Genomic DNA, 17,365 nt, shown 5'->3' with positions numbered 1-17,365 from the left:
GAGTTTGTTACAAAGAAGCAAGATCTGATAATGACATGGCGGAGATGAAGGAGACATATGTTTTGCTTTATTCACTTTTAAAAGTATGTTTGTTTATTTCTGTCTTTTTTGGTGCACTTGTGTTTATGTATTGATCATGTCATGTGTGTAGCTAGCTTTTTCGAAAGGATTATAGTAAAGTTTGAATCCAAAACAAAAGTTCTATATATAGGAAAATAAAAAGTCCCAAACAAGAACGTATAAAATCTTAGACATGAACAAAAACTGGAAAAGAAAACTCTAAAAACACCGAAGAAAACAAAAAAGAGCTAAGCGAACAAACAAGCCTACCCTAAAAAATGGCCTACGTCGTCATTTAGTGTTTTCAGTATTAAGGCAAAGGAGCCAAACGTTTGGTTTTGCGTATAGGAAACTCTTCCTAGTATATTTTATGTCGGAGCTCCAACAAAGACCGAAACATTTCATGGGTTTTGTTAGCATTGCTTCTTTTTGATTTTAGGCTCTTAGATGGTACACAATTCATCACTTGTCATGACCAGCCAGATTAAACAAGATTTTAAGTTCAATTCATATACCTAATTTTCTTTATTGACTTTTAAAAGAATGTTTTTTTTCTTCTTACGGTCTTTGATGGTGTAACTTGTGTTTGTGTATTCATCAAAGTTTCCACTATATGGTATAGATGATCGTAAAGATTATCTTAAAAAGATGAATTCAAAACAAAAATTCTATAGAAAAATAAAAAAGTCCCAAACAAGAACGTATCAAACTAAAAACCCTAGATAGACATAAACAAACTGAAAAAAAAAAAAAAAAACTCTAAAAAAAACACAAACAAATTAAACCATATCAGTTTCTGCACTAAGACCATATATAAGATATGTCAAAAGATCTGTACCCTCAGCTTGACGACAAGTATCATACTGTATCGTCCACAAGTAACTTTTGATCTTCCTCAAGTCATGGAATGGATAGCCTTTATGATTCTTCCACTCTCCCCAAAGTTCAACATATCTTCGAACTTTGTCTTGTAGGAACAATGATCGCTTCATGTAATCGGTCGATGAGTATAAACCGTATTTTTTGTCCGCTTCTCCTTGCCATCCTCGAACGGTCTCTCTCAAAATCCTGATATAGTCAACCTCAGGTTGATCGAGATAACTTTTTGGATTTTCATTGAAATCAACTCTATACAATGCAGTTGATGATTCAACTAAAAGGAGAATGAGGAAGAGTTTTATGGCCAGAGACATTGTTGAAGACCTCAAGTGATGATAGGAGTTTGTGTTTATACTTTATATATACACAAGTTTCTCGACTTCTTTTTCCAATTGTAACTTTAGACTAATTAAATTCCTTAATTAATTATGTTTATCCTTAGAATAAATCGGTTGTGTTTATTAGAGCTAAAGTTTATCTTTTACAAATAAATAGTAAAAAAAAAATAGTATTATAATTATATATATATAATTTTTTTGACATCAATTATATATATATATATATAAAAAATTATATATATATTTGTGACTGATATCATTTTATTAGAAACTAGAATCTATCCCGTGGTACACCATGGATCTATGTTTTTTATAAATCATACAAATTTAAATGAGTTTAGTAAAATGATATTAAAAAATCTGTAGTCAAGATTTTAGTGGTTTATATTTTTTTGGTAACAACCGAAATATTATCATATCTTCAATATATATTAAAAAATTTAAAACATTTTGATTGAAATAATATATAGAAATTACTTAAAAAATAACAATGAAAAACTCCACATTAATTACTTTCAAAAGAACAATGATAATTACTTAGAAAATAACAATAAATTAATATAATTAGTTTTGCTGTGACATTATCTTACTAAAAGTGTGTTTGACAAAAACAAAAGAAACTAAATAAATAAAATTAGTTTAGGCTTATATATATAACTCCAATCCCGAGAGAAACTTTAATGTTAACTCGATTATAAATAGAGACCCTTATAAATAACACGATATTGATCAGAAATACACAATTTTTCTTTTGTCAAATCATAATAATGTCTCTCTCCATATTCAAACTCTTCATCCTGTTCTTATTGATCGAATCTTCCATTGCAAAATATGTAAGCCAACTTGCTGATCAAGATCTAAACATCGTCGACTATTCAAGTTTGTTCAAAGAGATGATTGAAGGATGGCAACGTGAAGCAACTGAGAAATACCCTTTTAGGCCAGATTTTGAGAACTATGATGGCTTCTCTTTCAGACAAAACCGAGACCAAACTTATGCCAACAGATCTTTTTTTATACAAGACAAGGCTCAAGCTTATGTTCGTCAGTGGACCAACTACAAGCCATACCGTGACTTGGGGGACAAGATAGGTGTGTTGTGGCCAACGCAAGATGATACTTGTCCTGAAACTGAAGCTATGAATCTCTTGACCTATATGTTACATGGCCTAAGTCGTCGTCACAACATTCTTCGATGGCTTAAGTGATTGTTATTGTGTATTTGATTATTATTATTTTACCTTTGCTTTTTTTTTTTTTGGATGTTTAATACAAAAAGTAAACATATAAGATTTTTCATGGAGACTTTTTTTTTTTTGGTTTTCATTAAATGAATTGCCAGGTCATATTTTTAATATCATTTTATTAATAATAAAAATTCAAAACATCTCAAACATGCCCGGTCAAACCTTACACGAAAAAACCCAAATAGCAAAAAAAAATATAGAATCGTAAAAAAGGGGGAAAAAAACTCGGATTTTGCAGCTCCCCATAACAGAGTGACCAGAGCATTAGATCCGGCTGGTTCAAAATCTATAGCTTTGTGTCCACGACGAAAAATCCAAAAACATATCTCATATTTCTTTTAACCACAAGTGATATAGCTGAGCTTCAACAGTTTTGTTTTAGTCTAGTTTTTCTTACTTTTGGAATGTAATTTAACACTGATTTGTTTTAATAAGTCACATAGATTGAGTAGACGGACATATATATTGGAATAAATATAATTCTGTCTCTTATCAAAATAAGGACACACAGAGTCAATATCATCCGTTGGTTTTGCCTACTTAATAATCATCTACTAATATAACAATGCTTCGACAACTAATATAATTACTGTTCTTATGAAGTATCATTAAAACAAACACTTTATACACTCTCTCAGTGCTCTGTGAACAATCAAATCGAGGAGTCTCCCTCATTGTGTAGTTTTTTCAGTATTACGCCGAAGGAGCAAGTGGTTCATATACATTGTGGTGGCTTTGGTTAAGGGAAAAGTATAGGAAACTCTTCCTTTGTTATCTTATGTCCGAGCTCCAACAAAGACTGACTTGTTTTTCAGGTTTTGCTGGCATTTCTTTCTTTTGTTTTGAGCCTATTTATCTACTCTTACTTGCTACACAATTTCACTTCTCATGACCAGCTAGAATAGACAAGATTCTAATTTGAATTCATATACATAATTTTCCTTATAAAATATTTCTCAAAGTTCCTTCAAAGTGATATATGAATATTGAACTTTGTGAACAAATGCTACAGTTTACATCTTTCACGTTTTTAAATTCCATATATAAATGTTATTCTAAGAGTTTAGGATCCGATGAGAAAAAAATATAGGTTTTGAACTTTTTTTGAATAATCAAAGAGGTTCTAGACCAAGCCCATACATCTCTTCAAGCACGAAACCAGAGCATGTTTTATGGTTTCGTCTCAAGCGCTACTCGAACCGGTGACCTCTAAGCTTTTGCCAGTGATCTTTAACTTAATTTATCATCAAGTTAATTTATCATCAAGTTTCCAATATTTGGATCGACATGATAAAAAATCCGGATCGAGTGTGAACCGAATGAGTGATAAGTTAGAAATCAATTAAATTTGTGAACTATCACATCACATAAACCAATGTAAAACATTAAGACTTTTGAATAAAATAACATAAATATAGAAATCAGGAGAGTGAAACTCGTTCACTATGCATGTCCTAAACCAAATTGAAATATTTTAGTCCACCCACATGAATAAACAGTATGTCTTCAGCTTGCCCGTTACCCATAATTCCCTTTTGTATATTATTAAAATTAGTTAAGATAAAAATTTTTATTTTCTAAATTACCCGTTCCCTTTCCGTATCCGTTATTTCTTGTCCCGATATTTGAAATATTTACGTAATTTGAAACTTATTTTTTGCTATTTAAATTTCATATTTTTGTATCATACCCGTCATTTGCTATTTCAAATTTGAATTTGAATTTAAGTTTCCGAATTTTTTATATCGTTTTTTTTTAATGAGAAATAGTTTAGATAATTTATGTTTATAATTACCCGTTCCCTTTTTGTACCCGTATTTTCCCTTTAAGATATGATCGTATATTTTTTTATATAAATGAAATCATTTAAATTTTAAAAAAACGACATTATATAGCTTGTAATTAATTAATTAATTAAATTACCCATTCTCTTTCTGAATCTGTTATTTCTTGTCCCGATATTTGAAATATTTAAGTAATTTGAAACTTACTTTTGCTATTTAAATTTTCATATTCATGTATCATACCCGTAATTTGATATTTGAAAGTTGAAATTAAATTTAAGTTTCCAAATTTTTTATATCGTCTTGTTTTTGATGAGAAAAAGTTATATATATATTTTTTTTGAATTACCCGTTTCCTTTTTGTACCCGTTCTTTCCTTTTAAGATAAGATTCTTTAAAAAACAACATTATATTTCCTGTAATTAACAACATTTAAAAACAAATACCGTTAGTTATTAGGCAGGAGAAACATATAGCCTGTAATTAGAGTATAATGTTCTATTTTGTATTACCACAAAATTTGAAGAAATGTAAGCAAAAAGTCACATTTATAAACTACGAACTTATCTCCGTTTAAATCTTCAAAAAGAAATGAATCTATTGAATAAAATATATATCAAATATTTTACTAAGTAATGGTCAAATAACTATTTTATTCCATTTTAATCATAATTATTTGATTTTATTTATTTATTTGTAGCATACATTAATTGTTTAATTCTTTTTGTGGATGGGCAATGTTATATTATATGAAAAATATAATAATCGTGTGATATGATTTTCAGAACTTTCTTAAAAGTATTAAATGCTAATTGCATATTAGTTAATATCCAGCGAGATTGGGAAGTTAATATATTATTAAATTGATGTTAATAATAAGGAATGTTTATTTGACGATTTTATTTTTGGTCACATGCTATTTTGGTTTTTTATTTTATTTCAAGGAAATATATAAATATCTTTTGTGCTATATTTTTGAAAAAAAATATCAATATGAAAATTTTAAATGTGAAAATAAGAGATTATATGTGATACAAAATATTTATTCGATTGAGTTTTAAAAACGAATTTTTATTATTTATTTTTAATGATTTTTGGGAAGAACCTCAATTTTTGGGAAGAACCTCAGTAATAGATTTTAAATGTTTTCATGAAATATTTCATCCCTATGAACGGGTAATCATAGTATTAATATTACCAAATGTTTCAAAAAACTTAATTTAGATATTATACGCTAAACATGATTATACCATTATCCAAAAATAATTTTAATCATAATTTCTTATTTTTTTAAAAAACTATTCCCGTATATTTTTGAGAAACTCTGTTAAATACCACTAAAATAGGTATTTTTCCAAAAATACCATTATGAAGTTTATTTTCCAAAAATACCATTATAATACATTTTTTCCAACAATAACAAAAAAATTAAACTTAAATTTTTAACATTCAAAACTAATTTCTAAATCCAAAACACTAAACTCTACCCCTAAAAACTATACCCTAAATGTAAATAGGGGGGAATTTCAAAAATATCCCTTTTCCAATACCACTTTTTTAAAAATACCCCTCTTTCTAATTTTATCAAAAAGTCACTATAAAATTTGAATTTTATCAAAAAAATATGTATAAACTTATATTTATAGACACAAATTATCTTTACATGTGTGTAAATTTATATATAACTTTCATATGTACCATATAAATACCTTTTAAAAATCATATAAAAAGCTTATAAAAACTTTGTAAACCTTTTAAAAACCTTATAAAAACCATATAAATACCGTTTTAAACCTTTTAAAACCATCTAAATATTTGGATTTAGTCTCCGAGTAGTAATAATGATCTTGATGTACCTTATCAACCATATAAAAGTTTATAATTTTTCATATTTGAAAAGGGGTATTTTTGAAAATGGATAGAAAAGAGGGGTATTTTTAAAAAGGGGTACACTAAAAGGGGTATTTCTCAAAAATTCTCAAAAGTCAACTCAAACATAAAAAAGTAATTCTACATCTTCAAAATTTAATTTTTTTATGTTTATGGTATTTTTGGAAAACTAAAACTTTTGTGGTATTTTTGGAAAAAACAATTGTGGTATTTTTGGAGCAAAAACTTAAAACATGCTATCCAAGGGAATCTCTCTATATTGTTTTAGCTTGCAGTTTAATCTCTCTATATATCTTAAACTTAATTAATTATTACAAAATTTGATGGTAAAGTTCTCACAAATTAACATCAATCCAAAAAAATGAGTTATAGTATCGTTGAGATAAGCATTAATTTTTTTCTTCTAAATATCAAAGTATACAAAATTAAATATTTGAAAAAAATAATTAGAAATCATTATACTACGAATTATATTGACTTTTGTTATCCTTATTTTAAGTCAATAATGTCTCTTTTAAGTTTCTTTTTATTCACCCCTCTTGTTTTAGCCAATGATATTGCACTATGACATATTAGATTTAAATATAAATAAAAAATTAAACGACATTTAAATATAAATTAAAAATTAAACAATTATAATATATTAAAAACAATAAAAACATTTAATAAACACATTTTTTTTGTTAAACCCATAATCTAGTTTTATTGTACCATCTAAATCTTAATTCTCTTTTATAAATTGAAACAGATAAATAACCTTGTATAAATTGTGTAATCTAAACTCTACTCCTTATTTATAAACCTAAATCGACATAAACCTTTGTTTAATTGTAAAATCTAAATTATAATACTCATTTATAAATCCAAGCAACCATATAACATGTTTAGTTGTAAAAACTAAACTTTAATCCTTCTTTATAAAATCCTTCTTTATAAACTAACTTTAATCCTTATTTATAAACTAAAATCGACATATAATCTCGTTTAAATGTAAATATTAAACTCTAATCTCTTTGATAGACGCAGAACGACATAACCAAAAATTAGGTTAATAATTTAATTATAAGTAAGAAATTCTGAATATTTGATTTTTTTTTTTTTTGTAATTTTCAATTTTTATCTAAATTTTTTACAAAATTGGATGTGTCACATACCGGCATCTAATGTTTTACTTGACATATATCACAGTCACGTGAGTTAGTAACTCTGAAAACCAAGTTTTACATAATAAGAATTTCTGAATTAACATAAAAAAATCTATTATAATTAGGTATACTTTTATATGTATTACTTATGTATAAGTTTTTATGATAAGTTTATAAATTTAATTTGTTAATATTTTAATATATCTTAAATTTACTCATATCAATATCTTATTGATACAATTGACACATGTCACATTAATGACAAACTTATTTAGATTAACTTACTTAATACAAATATTTACATATAACATAATATTAACGATAATGCAAATATTTTCTAAGATTAACTTTTACTTGACTAACTTATTGTACTGATTTCTTTATTTGTTAATTTTTTATTCCTTAGACCTAATTTTTATAATTTTTATTAATAATTTTATTTTCGTGTCACATACTTTTTCCTTCCAATTATACTTCAACAAATCTTTCACTAAATTCATAGCACTACATGTATATAACACAAAACTAATTTGGCTCGAAATTCTCTTTCTGCCTTGATTGGATAAGCGGACCGAAAGCTTCTCACAACCTAACTCCTAGGGATGGTGCAAATTTACAAGGACATGCTAAGGTGACAAAGCTTTTCACAACTGAACTCCTGACAGCTGATGTTCACCCTTGTTGATGAAGATATACTATTGAATGACAACTAAGTATTTATTGACATGGGGTCCCTTTTTTTTTATGAAGATTAAACTGAAAATAATAAAAAAGGTATATATTTCTAACTAGTACACAAGTGGTGCAAATTTCACCTTTAGAAAATAGTTGACGAATTGTCTCACTTGGCATCAGATTTGTATTACATTTTTTAGCTAATTCATATGATCCAACGCTAGGCCATGAGGTTAGAATATATTTTTATTTATTGTTTGGCAATCATGAATACTAAAATATTATAGTTATGAAATGGTGTATTTGGGTTATGGAATTGATTTAAAACTGTTTTATTTTATTAATAAAAACAGATTGTGATATGTAGCGGATCATCATTGTAATTTCTTTTAATTTTAATTAAAAAATTGAATTGATATGTTTATTAATTATATTAATCAATCAAACTTGTAAAATTTTATTTCATACAAATATAAGTTCAACCAAACTAAAATTATATTTGTTAAACATATATGTCAGACAAAATATTTGTTCAAAATAAAAAAGATGACTAGTATATGATTTTTCTGGTCATCGTTATGTTTTGATTAATAAATATATTTAGTTTGAACTTATATTTGTATAAATTAAAATTTGACATGAAATTTTACATCTATAATTTGATTAAAATTCTCATGCAAAATGGTGTAATAAGTTTTAAGAAAAAGAAATACACTCATGCAAACGATGTATACTTGAGATTTTTTTTATTTTTTTACATCACTTGAGAATTATTAGAAAGTGAAAAAACTAAATTTCACTCATTTTGCATGCTCATCACCTTATCTAGGTTTGTTAATTAAGATTTTACTATAGGCCTTTTAATTAATATTTTCAATAAATTGATGTCATGTTTACTCAAAATCAGCTTTTCTAGTAGTAACAAGTTGCAATAAATTCCAAGAAAATAGAGACTAAAAATGAATGCAAAATCTACCACACGTACCAAGAAATATTAGACTAAACATTTAATCGTACCCACATCTACATAATAAAATTGGAAATTTCATTAAGAAGTTTAGAGGTCGTGGATGCTAAGCCAAAAGAGATCTAAAACACACGCCTTTGCATGTGCCTTAAGGCTTTGACTTAAGCTTCACGATTTGCCTTATACATGAAACTTGGGGACATCATGTAACTCATCCATTGAGTTCATGAAGAACTGACTAATCTGTTACAAATTAGTCATATTTTTATTTTATATAGTATTACAGTATTGATTACTATCCTAGCTAACACTATACTACAAATTAGGAAAACAAAAATTCCGTATAATGAGAACCAAAATCAAGTGTAAATGTGTAATCATGTTCATTTTAATTTACATCATACATTTAATTAGAGGACGAGAACTGTTTCCCACACTCTTACTCAAACAGACAACAATTTGACGTTTTCGACCGAACCTAATTGTGAAGACCTGAAAGTTTTATGTATCCTTATATATGCATAAGACTCTCCTGATGAGGAGATTGGTCTAGCCCCAACCACCAAACAAGCAGCTCATGGATCGGCGGACATATTCATACCAAACTTACCAATGATCATGTCAAGGACTTGATTCTTGCAAGACAAGTTCAAAACCTTCGTAGGAATTTAGCTAATCAACACCAAGTATCAAGCACCAAGCGACCTCACGATTCCACAGCTATTCATTAACATTGATTACTCATACAAGCTAGCTAGACGAGGGACGAGACAAACTGTAACGCCCGTGTTCTGGAAAATAATATGAGACTTGAGTGTGTATAAGAATTAGGGTGGAGTCGGTTTGATTCCGGTGGGTTTCCTAAACTGGTCGATTTGTTTAATTGAATCAAAAGAGGTTTAATTAATGTTGGTTTAGGTAAATCCTTGTTTAATCAGAATTAAACCAAAAACCCTAGTTTTATAAAGAACGCTACTTCTCTCTTTTGTTTTGTGGCTGTTGTTTCTGAGAGTTGTCTGAGAGTTGAGTTGGGAAAAGGAGAAAGAGAAGTTCACTTGTGAGAAGGAGAGGGTTAGCTTTGCTTTGGTGTTTAAGGCAAGAGAAGCAGATTCGTCACGTCTTGGTAGAATAGAGTTCCGACATATCAAATCTTATCTAAAGGTAACTAAATTTGGTAGGTTTGTTCTGAAGGCGTGTACGTTGATTATCCTTTTTACAGAAGTGAATTCGGATTAATATTCAGTGAGTAATATGCAGTTTGGTGAGACGTTTTTTCTCTGTTGCGAACTGGGATCAACGGAGTTTGTAAGTGCGATCGTGGTTTCATAGTTTCTCTGATCGGCACCAATTTTTGTGGGAAGCTTGGTGACGTCTGGGTCTTATTTTCCACTGAAGGGATTAAGGAATTAACGGTTGGTTTCTGTTTTAGGGTTTCGTCTATGTGGCTGTAGTTTTCTGATGTTTCTGTCCATTTTGGTTCATAGAGATTTTGTTTTTGTGGATTGTTGTAGGGCGTTGTTTGGCTGTTGCAGTTGCGAGGAGAGTCTTTCCTGGTTGTATTTGTTATTCAAATCACCTTGTTAAGGTGAGTGCGTGACCATGAGCTTATCTAAGCGATTGGGATTGAGTGACTTGTTTGTGATTTGTAGGTGAATTGGAAGTGTTATTGGATGTTTAGCTTGCTGGATGGTTTGTTTATGTTATATTTGTGATTGTTATCTCATTGCTTGTGTGTATAGCTCGTAGATGGGAGGAGCGCTCTCACTAAGTATTTATGAAATACTTATGCATCTCTTTCTATGATGCAGGTAAAAGAAAACGGTGAACCGTGGAATCATGGCGAGGAGAGGAGGATGATCTAAGGGCTCGTTGATGTTCTTGAATTATTGTTGGAATTGTTTGGTTTACTTGATTTAAATTAATTAAGGTCGGTTTAGCTAGTTTGAGTTGATTAGGTGAATCCGGTCTGCATGTTAAAAGAAAAAAACGGGATGGGTTCTTTTAACTACTTTTATGTAACAACCCGTCCAGTGGGATTCCGCCACATGGCAACCTTACAGCGCTGCAGCGCATTGACCCAGATCAATTGGTAACAGCTTGTCCGGTGGGAAGATTGTTAAAGAGTGGGGATCTGGGTTCGAGGAACACTAAGCACACCAATAACCTACCTGGTGGGCCAGGAGGCTGCAGGCCAGAGGGCTGCGGACCAGAGTGTTGCGCAGTTTGGACCCACAGGAGAGAGGTTATGGTCGATGCCCTGCAGCGCTGTAAGGTTGCCATGTGGCGGAATCCCACTGGACTGGTTGTTACACAAACCACTCGTACGGATAAAAGATTTAAGCTTGACAAGTGAAGTGAGGATTCGAAGAGTATCATGAAGCTGGAGCTGGAGACCATCAAGACTATCTTGAAATTAACCGTTTTTGTAATATATGTTTCTACTTTATAGAAAAAAAAAAGAAAAAAAAAAGAAAAAAATAATTGAGTGTCAAATGAATCATAAATGGACAGTTCAACCAATAAATTTATTTTGTTTCATGAATTAAAAATTGAAATATTTATTTGCCTTCATTTTATCTAAATAATATCGTTGATAGGTGCATTTCCTCGCCAAAATATCATATGTGAAATGCATATTTGAATTTTATCGGCATTTGTTTTACACATTATATCACGGTATGTTATACAATCTTCATTAGACCGATATTTTGTATATACTTTCTACTCAAAACAGTAGTTGCAAGGGAAGCATTATATCGACGTTAGGCTGTTGTTTGTATCAAATAGATGAAGCTGTAGTTTCTGAGGGGACCCAAAATGAAATTGTGCCATATATCCTATTCGTCGATGGGTGTAGGGTGACGCGAGAAGTGGGGCAATAACTTTTTTTGTTTTGTTGTAAAATGTTGGAAAAGGGATATATAGTATATATTATTTTTAGAATTGGTTAAGAGATGGAGGAATATAAAACAAGAAATACAATTGTATTTTCTTTTTGATTTATTTATGGAATGATTTTTAGAATTTGATTTTTTATTAATATATATAATTTATATTTCAATCGTTTTGATAAGTACGGATGATTTTTATAACTTATTTATTAGAATATGTAAATTATCTTATTCAAATTTAGTGTTTACAATTTTTTGGTTTTCATTTTGTAATTTTATATTTCTGGTATTTAAATGAACTTTAATATGTATTTTAATCTTAATAAATTTGGTATTTACTTAGATATTATACAAATAAATATTTCATAATAAAGTAAAAGCTCATATTACCAGAAATGAAAACATAAAAATGATGGTATATGTTTTTAATTAGTTGGTAATTAACAATTTAATCAAAAAATACAAATAAAATAACATTTTTATATGAATAACGTCCTATTGGACACCTTTTCATACAAAATATTGTGTTATCCCGTAAATAAATTTACCTATAGTAATAGGAAAATGAAATGAAAAATAAGATGTTTAAAAATCTTAACTGAATAATGAAAATTTTGAGTAAATGTCAAAACTCTTAACTGGAGTTTATATAATAGATCAATATAATACGTCTCGTCGGCTATAAAACCATAAAAGCTAAGTGAAGTAAAATGAAAATAGAAAATAGTAACCAAGCAATTTTATTTTGATCTCATTTATTATAAATAAAACTTAAATTAATTATATCAAAAATAGTACACGTAAAATTGTTAGTTCAGTACCAAAAACTGTTGTACCGTACAACTTAAATTAATTATGAAAAAAACAAATGTATAGAAATAAAGAAATTACTAAAACATTTATTTATCTCATAACAAATTAAATTTTATTAATCTTGTAACCTACTTTGATGCCTTTCACTTCTAGATCACTTTCTTCAGGTTCACAAATATTTCATTTATTGTTAGAAAATATTTTGTTTTGTATAACATCATAAATCACAATTAATGAAATCAACAAATGTATATCCTTTAAGTACACAAATGGTGCGAATTTCAAGACAACAAAGTCAGTTTTGTCTCACTTGCCATCAAATTTGTATTATAAAATTCTAGCTACTTTATATATGATCAAAGGCTATATCATTATATTCGAATATATTTTCATACCACTAGGTCGCTTACAATTCAAAATTTAGAATCATAAATTATTTTTATGAAATGATGTATTTGGGTTCTGACATCAAATTAAAAACTGCTTATTAAAAAACAAAAGAAATTGTGATATATATGTAGTGGATATTTGTTGTCATTTCTTTTAATTTAAATTTAATAAAATTGAATTGTTTTAAAAAATATATTTAATAATCAATAAAACTTCAAAATAGTATAATTTTACTTCATACAAATATAAATTCGAACCGATTACTTCATACAAATCTTGACCGATTACTTAATCAAAATTTTGATGAATATATTTTTGTTTTGAATATAAAAAATATATTACTCAAATTTGAATTTTTGACATGTTACATGTATAAAATGAAAAATTTTATATTCATTTTAAAAAATTCAAATCATGACATATGCGGAAAGAAATCTACATTTTTATTATTATATGAATGATTGGATGAGTTATTTTTTCACAATATAATCATATAAATATGAAAGGTGAAGTATAATGATTAATAAAAAATTTAATATGATAAATTAGATATCAAATATTATATGCTTATTTTAGTTCTTCATTCATCTTTTTAGAATATAATGTATTTTTGTTTTTATAATTTTTTGAATTAAATAAATTAGTATTTGACATATTTATGTGTAATCACTATTATTATTTGAATTATGCAAGGAGTGCTTTAACTTAATATAATGATACTTTGGAATATAAATTTATTTTTGAATTAAATTTTGAGTGATGAAAAAAATAGACCAATAAATGAGAACCGGTTCTTTTGTGGCTATTAGAAGTAATACTTATTTCTTTACCTTTTTTATTTATTTACATAATAGAGCAATAACAGAATATTACCTTTTTATTTATATTTGTATTTAATAGGGCCCACTTTTTCATTTAGGCAACTCATTAAAAACTGCTAGTGGACACATATTCTAAATAATGTTGTTTTTATAATGTATTTCTTAATAAAGAGGGGATAATACAAAACTAGTAATTAAAAGACAATAATATCGTAGATAAGGATTTTAAGTATCATAAGTGTAATCTACTAAGTATGTATTTTTACAGGTTTTTTCGGAAGAAAATATACAAAAGAGAAGAAAAGGAATTTCAGTATAGCTTTGAAGCATCATAAATTTGGAATCTGTTGGAGACCTTCTTGAGCACCAAATCAAGATTTATTGGTGTCAATGGAAGACCGGATTGTTACTAATATGAATGGCGGATTGATTATCACAATGAAGTGGAATCGGATACGAGGAATCAACTCTAAGGGCAATAAGTAACTCTTGAAGCCAAAGAATCTCACAAACCGTCTCGGTCATAGCCCGGTATTCCGCTATGGTCCAAGTCACACCACACTGTGAGACTAAGATCAGTTCCAGCCTGCAAGGGAATATCTTATCGCAGGTTGCTTTAAGACAACGAACAACGCGAAGAGCAGCTTCCCAATGAGCATGTTAGAAGCATGCATGAACTGAGATAAAATATGTATGGCATACGAGATATCCGGGAGAGTCACACTGAGTTAGATAAGACGACCAACCAAGCAACGATAGCGGAAAGGATCCGGAAGATAATCACCCGCAGCCAAAGCAAGCTTATGATCTTCCTCAATAGGATAAGAAGCCGGTTTGGAACCAAGTAAACCCGTATTGGAGATAATAGTGTCTACTTCCATTGGCATAAATACATCCCCGTAGAGTTGCGAGCAACTTAAATGCCTAAGAAATACTTGGTGATACCGAGATCCTTCATATGAAAACATGAACTAAAATATGACTTAAACTAGTAATAGCTGCCAAGGAGCTGCCGGTAACAACGAGATCATCAACATACACGAGCACATGAAGACGGACAACATCATCCATAAATGTGAACAGCGAGTAATCATTCACACATTGTGTAAACCCAGATTCCTTCAAGGCAGTAGAAAGCTTAGCAAACCAACACCGAGGAGCTTGATGAAGACCATAAAGAGACTTATGTAGACGACAAACTTGAGTTTTATCATCCATGCGAAAACCCAAAGGAATATACACTTCTTCTTCTTCCAAATCACCATGTAAGAATGCATTATGAACATCCATCTGGTGAACCTCCCAATCGCTAGATACCACAACCTCAAGAAAAGTACGATTATTGCAAAGCATCAAGTGCACCTTATAATGCTCACGAGTACCATCAGATCGATATTTCAAAGTAAAGACCCACTTACAGCCCAAACCTTTCTTTCCTGGAGGTAACAACGCAACCGTCCAAGTGCCTTGATCTTCCAAAGCATCAACTTCACCCCTAACCGCATTAAGCCAATTTTCATCTTCAAAGGCCTCAGCGTAAGTACGTGGAATCACACCAGCTATGATCGCTGCAAGGAAAGCTTGATGATGTGGTGAAAAATTGTCACAAGTAATATAAGAATCAATCGGATACCAAGAAGAATCAACAAAGTCACTATCGATCCCAACATAAGTTGTATTCGTCGCATAGCCTTGTAAACGAGTAGAAGTGAATTTCTCACGAAAACCATGGCAGTCTAGGCTCAACATCATCGGATAACTCGTGGAGGTCATCTTCCTTGGAATAACTCAAAGTATCATCAGCCGCATCGGGTGAGAAAACCAATGGTGACGCGGAAGATGGAGAAACAGTTCAAGAAATGGAAGATGAAGGTATCGAGCGAGATGGAGTCACGGGAGAAAAAGAAACAGGAGTCGTCGGACTCTCTATGAGTGAAGGAACCACCTCTCGTTGATCAGTACCAAACACAACCAGAGGCACATTAACCAAGTCAAAAACTCATCAAACGGAGGTGACGAAGGCAACAAAGGAGAATAGACGGGTATCAAATGATTAGAAGAATGTCTTGTGGTTTGAAACGGAAAATAAGTCTCGCAAAACATAACATCTCGTGACGTAGTGATCCCCCCTGTTTCAAGGTTATATACAATTGCCAACCCTTCATTCCAAACAAATAGCCGAGAAAAACGGAACGATTGCTTCGAGAAGCAAATTTATCACCACCATGGCGTTGGTTATGTACATAACACAAGTAGCCAAAAAAGCGGAGATGATTCATAGGTGGAGAACGATTATATAAAATTTCAAACGGAGTCTTGCCGTTTAGAAGTGAATTTCTCACGAAAACCACAGAAGTCTAGGCTCAACATCATTGGATAACTCATGAATATCATCTTCCTTGGAAGAAATCAAAGTATCATCATCCGCATCGGGTGAGGAAACCAATGGTGACGCGGGAGATGAAGCAACAGTTCGAGAAATGAAAGATAAATGTGTCGAGCAAGATGGAGTCACAGGCGAAGAAGAAACAGGAGTCGTCGAACTCTCGACAAGTAAGGGAACCACCTCTCGTTGATAAGTATCAGACACAACCGGAGGCACGTCAGCCAAGTAAAAAAACTCATCAAACGACGCTGACGAAGGCAACAAAGGAGAAGAGACGGGTATCAAATGATTAGAAGAATGTCTTGTGGTTTGAAACAGAATATCAGTCTTGCAAAACATAAAATCCCGTGACGTAGTGATCTCCCCTGTTACAAGGTTATATACCTGCCAACCCTTCTTTCCAAACAAATAGCCAAGAAAACGGAACGATTGCTTCGAGGAGAAAATTTATCACCACCATGGCGTTAGTTACGTAATAACACAAACAACCAAAAAATACGGAGATGATTCATAGATGGAGAACGATTAAATAAAATTTCAAACGGAGTCTTGCATTTTAAAAGAGCAATGGGAGTACGGTTAATCAAATATCCTACCGTAAGAGCATAAAATCTCCAAAAATCCACCGATATTTTAGATGATGTTTGTGTTCGACCCGACCATTTATTTGTGGAGTCCTAATACAAGAAGTCTCATGGAATATCCCTTTTTCTCTGAAACAAATCGGTAAGAGTCATAAATTTAGAACCATTGTCGCTTTGTATTGTCTTAACACGCTTCTCAAATTGTCGTTCCACTAGAGCTATGAAATTTTGAAGAGTGCGTAGTGCTTTGGTCTTGTTAGGCAACAAATTGATCCAAATAGCCTGAGAGTGATCATGAAGAATAGTCAGAAAATACCATGAGCCACAAATAGAAGTAGTTTGATAAGGGCCCCATAAATCGCAATGAACTAATTCAAAAACCTCGGATGTTTTATTTCTCCTCAATGGAAACGAATCTCCTGTTTGCTTAGAATGAATACAAACATCGCAAGATTTAAAATCAAAACATTACTAATACTACTATCAAATAAGTGT

General features: G+C 30.3%; 2 protein-coding genes across 2 annotated transcripts; one reads left to right on the top strand and one right to left on the bottom strand.

The window, feature by feature from the left end:
* Window positions 1–839: 839 nt before the first annotated feature.
* On the bottom strand, window positions 840–1,253 carry LOC17880241. The gene has a single exon (XM_006285115.1). It carries the CDS (start codon window positions 1,251–1,253, stop codon window positions 840–842), a length of 414 nt encoding a protein of 137 aa, XP_006285177.1.
* A 791-nt stretch (window positions 1,254–2,044) lies between these two features.
* LOC17880985 lies at window positions 2,045–2,485 on the top strand. The gene has a single exon (XM_006285142.1). The coding sequence runs from the start codon at window positions 2,045–2,047 to the stop codon at window positions 2,483–2,485; it is 441 nt and encodes a 146-aa protein (XP_006285204.1).
* The last annotated feature ends 14,880 nt before the right edge of the window (window positions 2,486–17,365 follow it).

Source organism: Capsella rubella, unplaced genomic scaffold (genome assembly GCF_000375325.1).
Source record: "Capsella rubella cultivar Monte Gargano unplaced genomic scaffold, Caprub1_0 scaffold_7, whole genome shotgun sequence".
NCBI lineage: Eukaryota > Viridiplantae > Streptophyta > Magnoliopsida > Brassicales > Brassicaceae > Capsella > Capsella rubella.
Note: the sequence above shows the minus strand (reverse complement) of the source record. Positions and strands in the feature narration are given on the sequence as shown.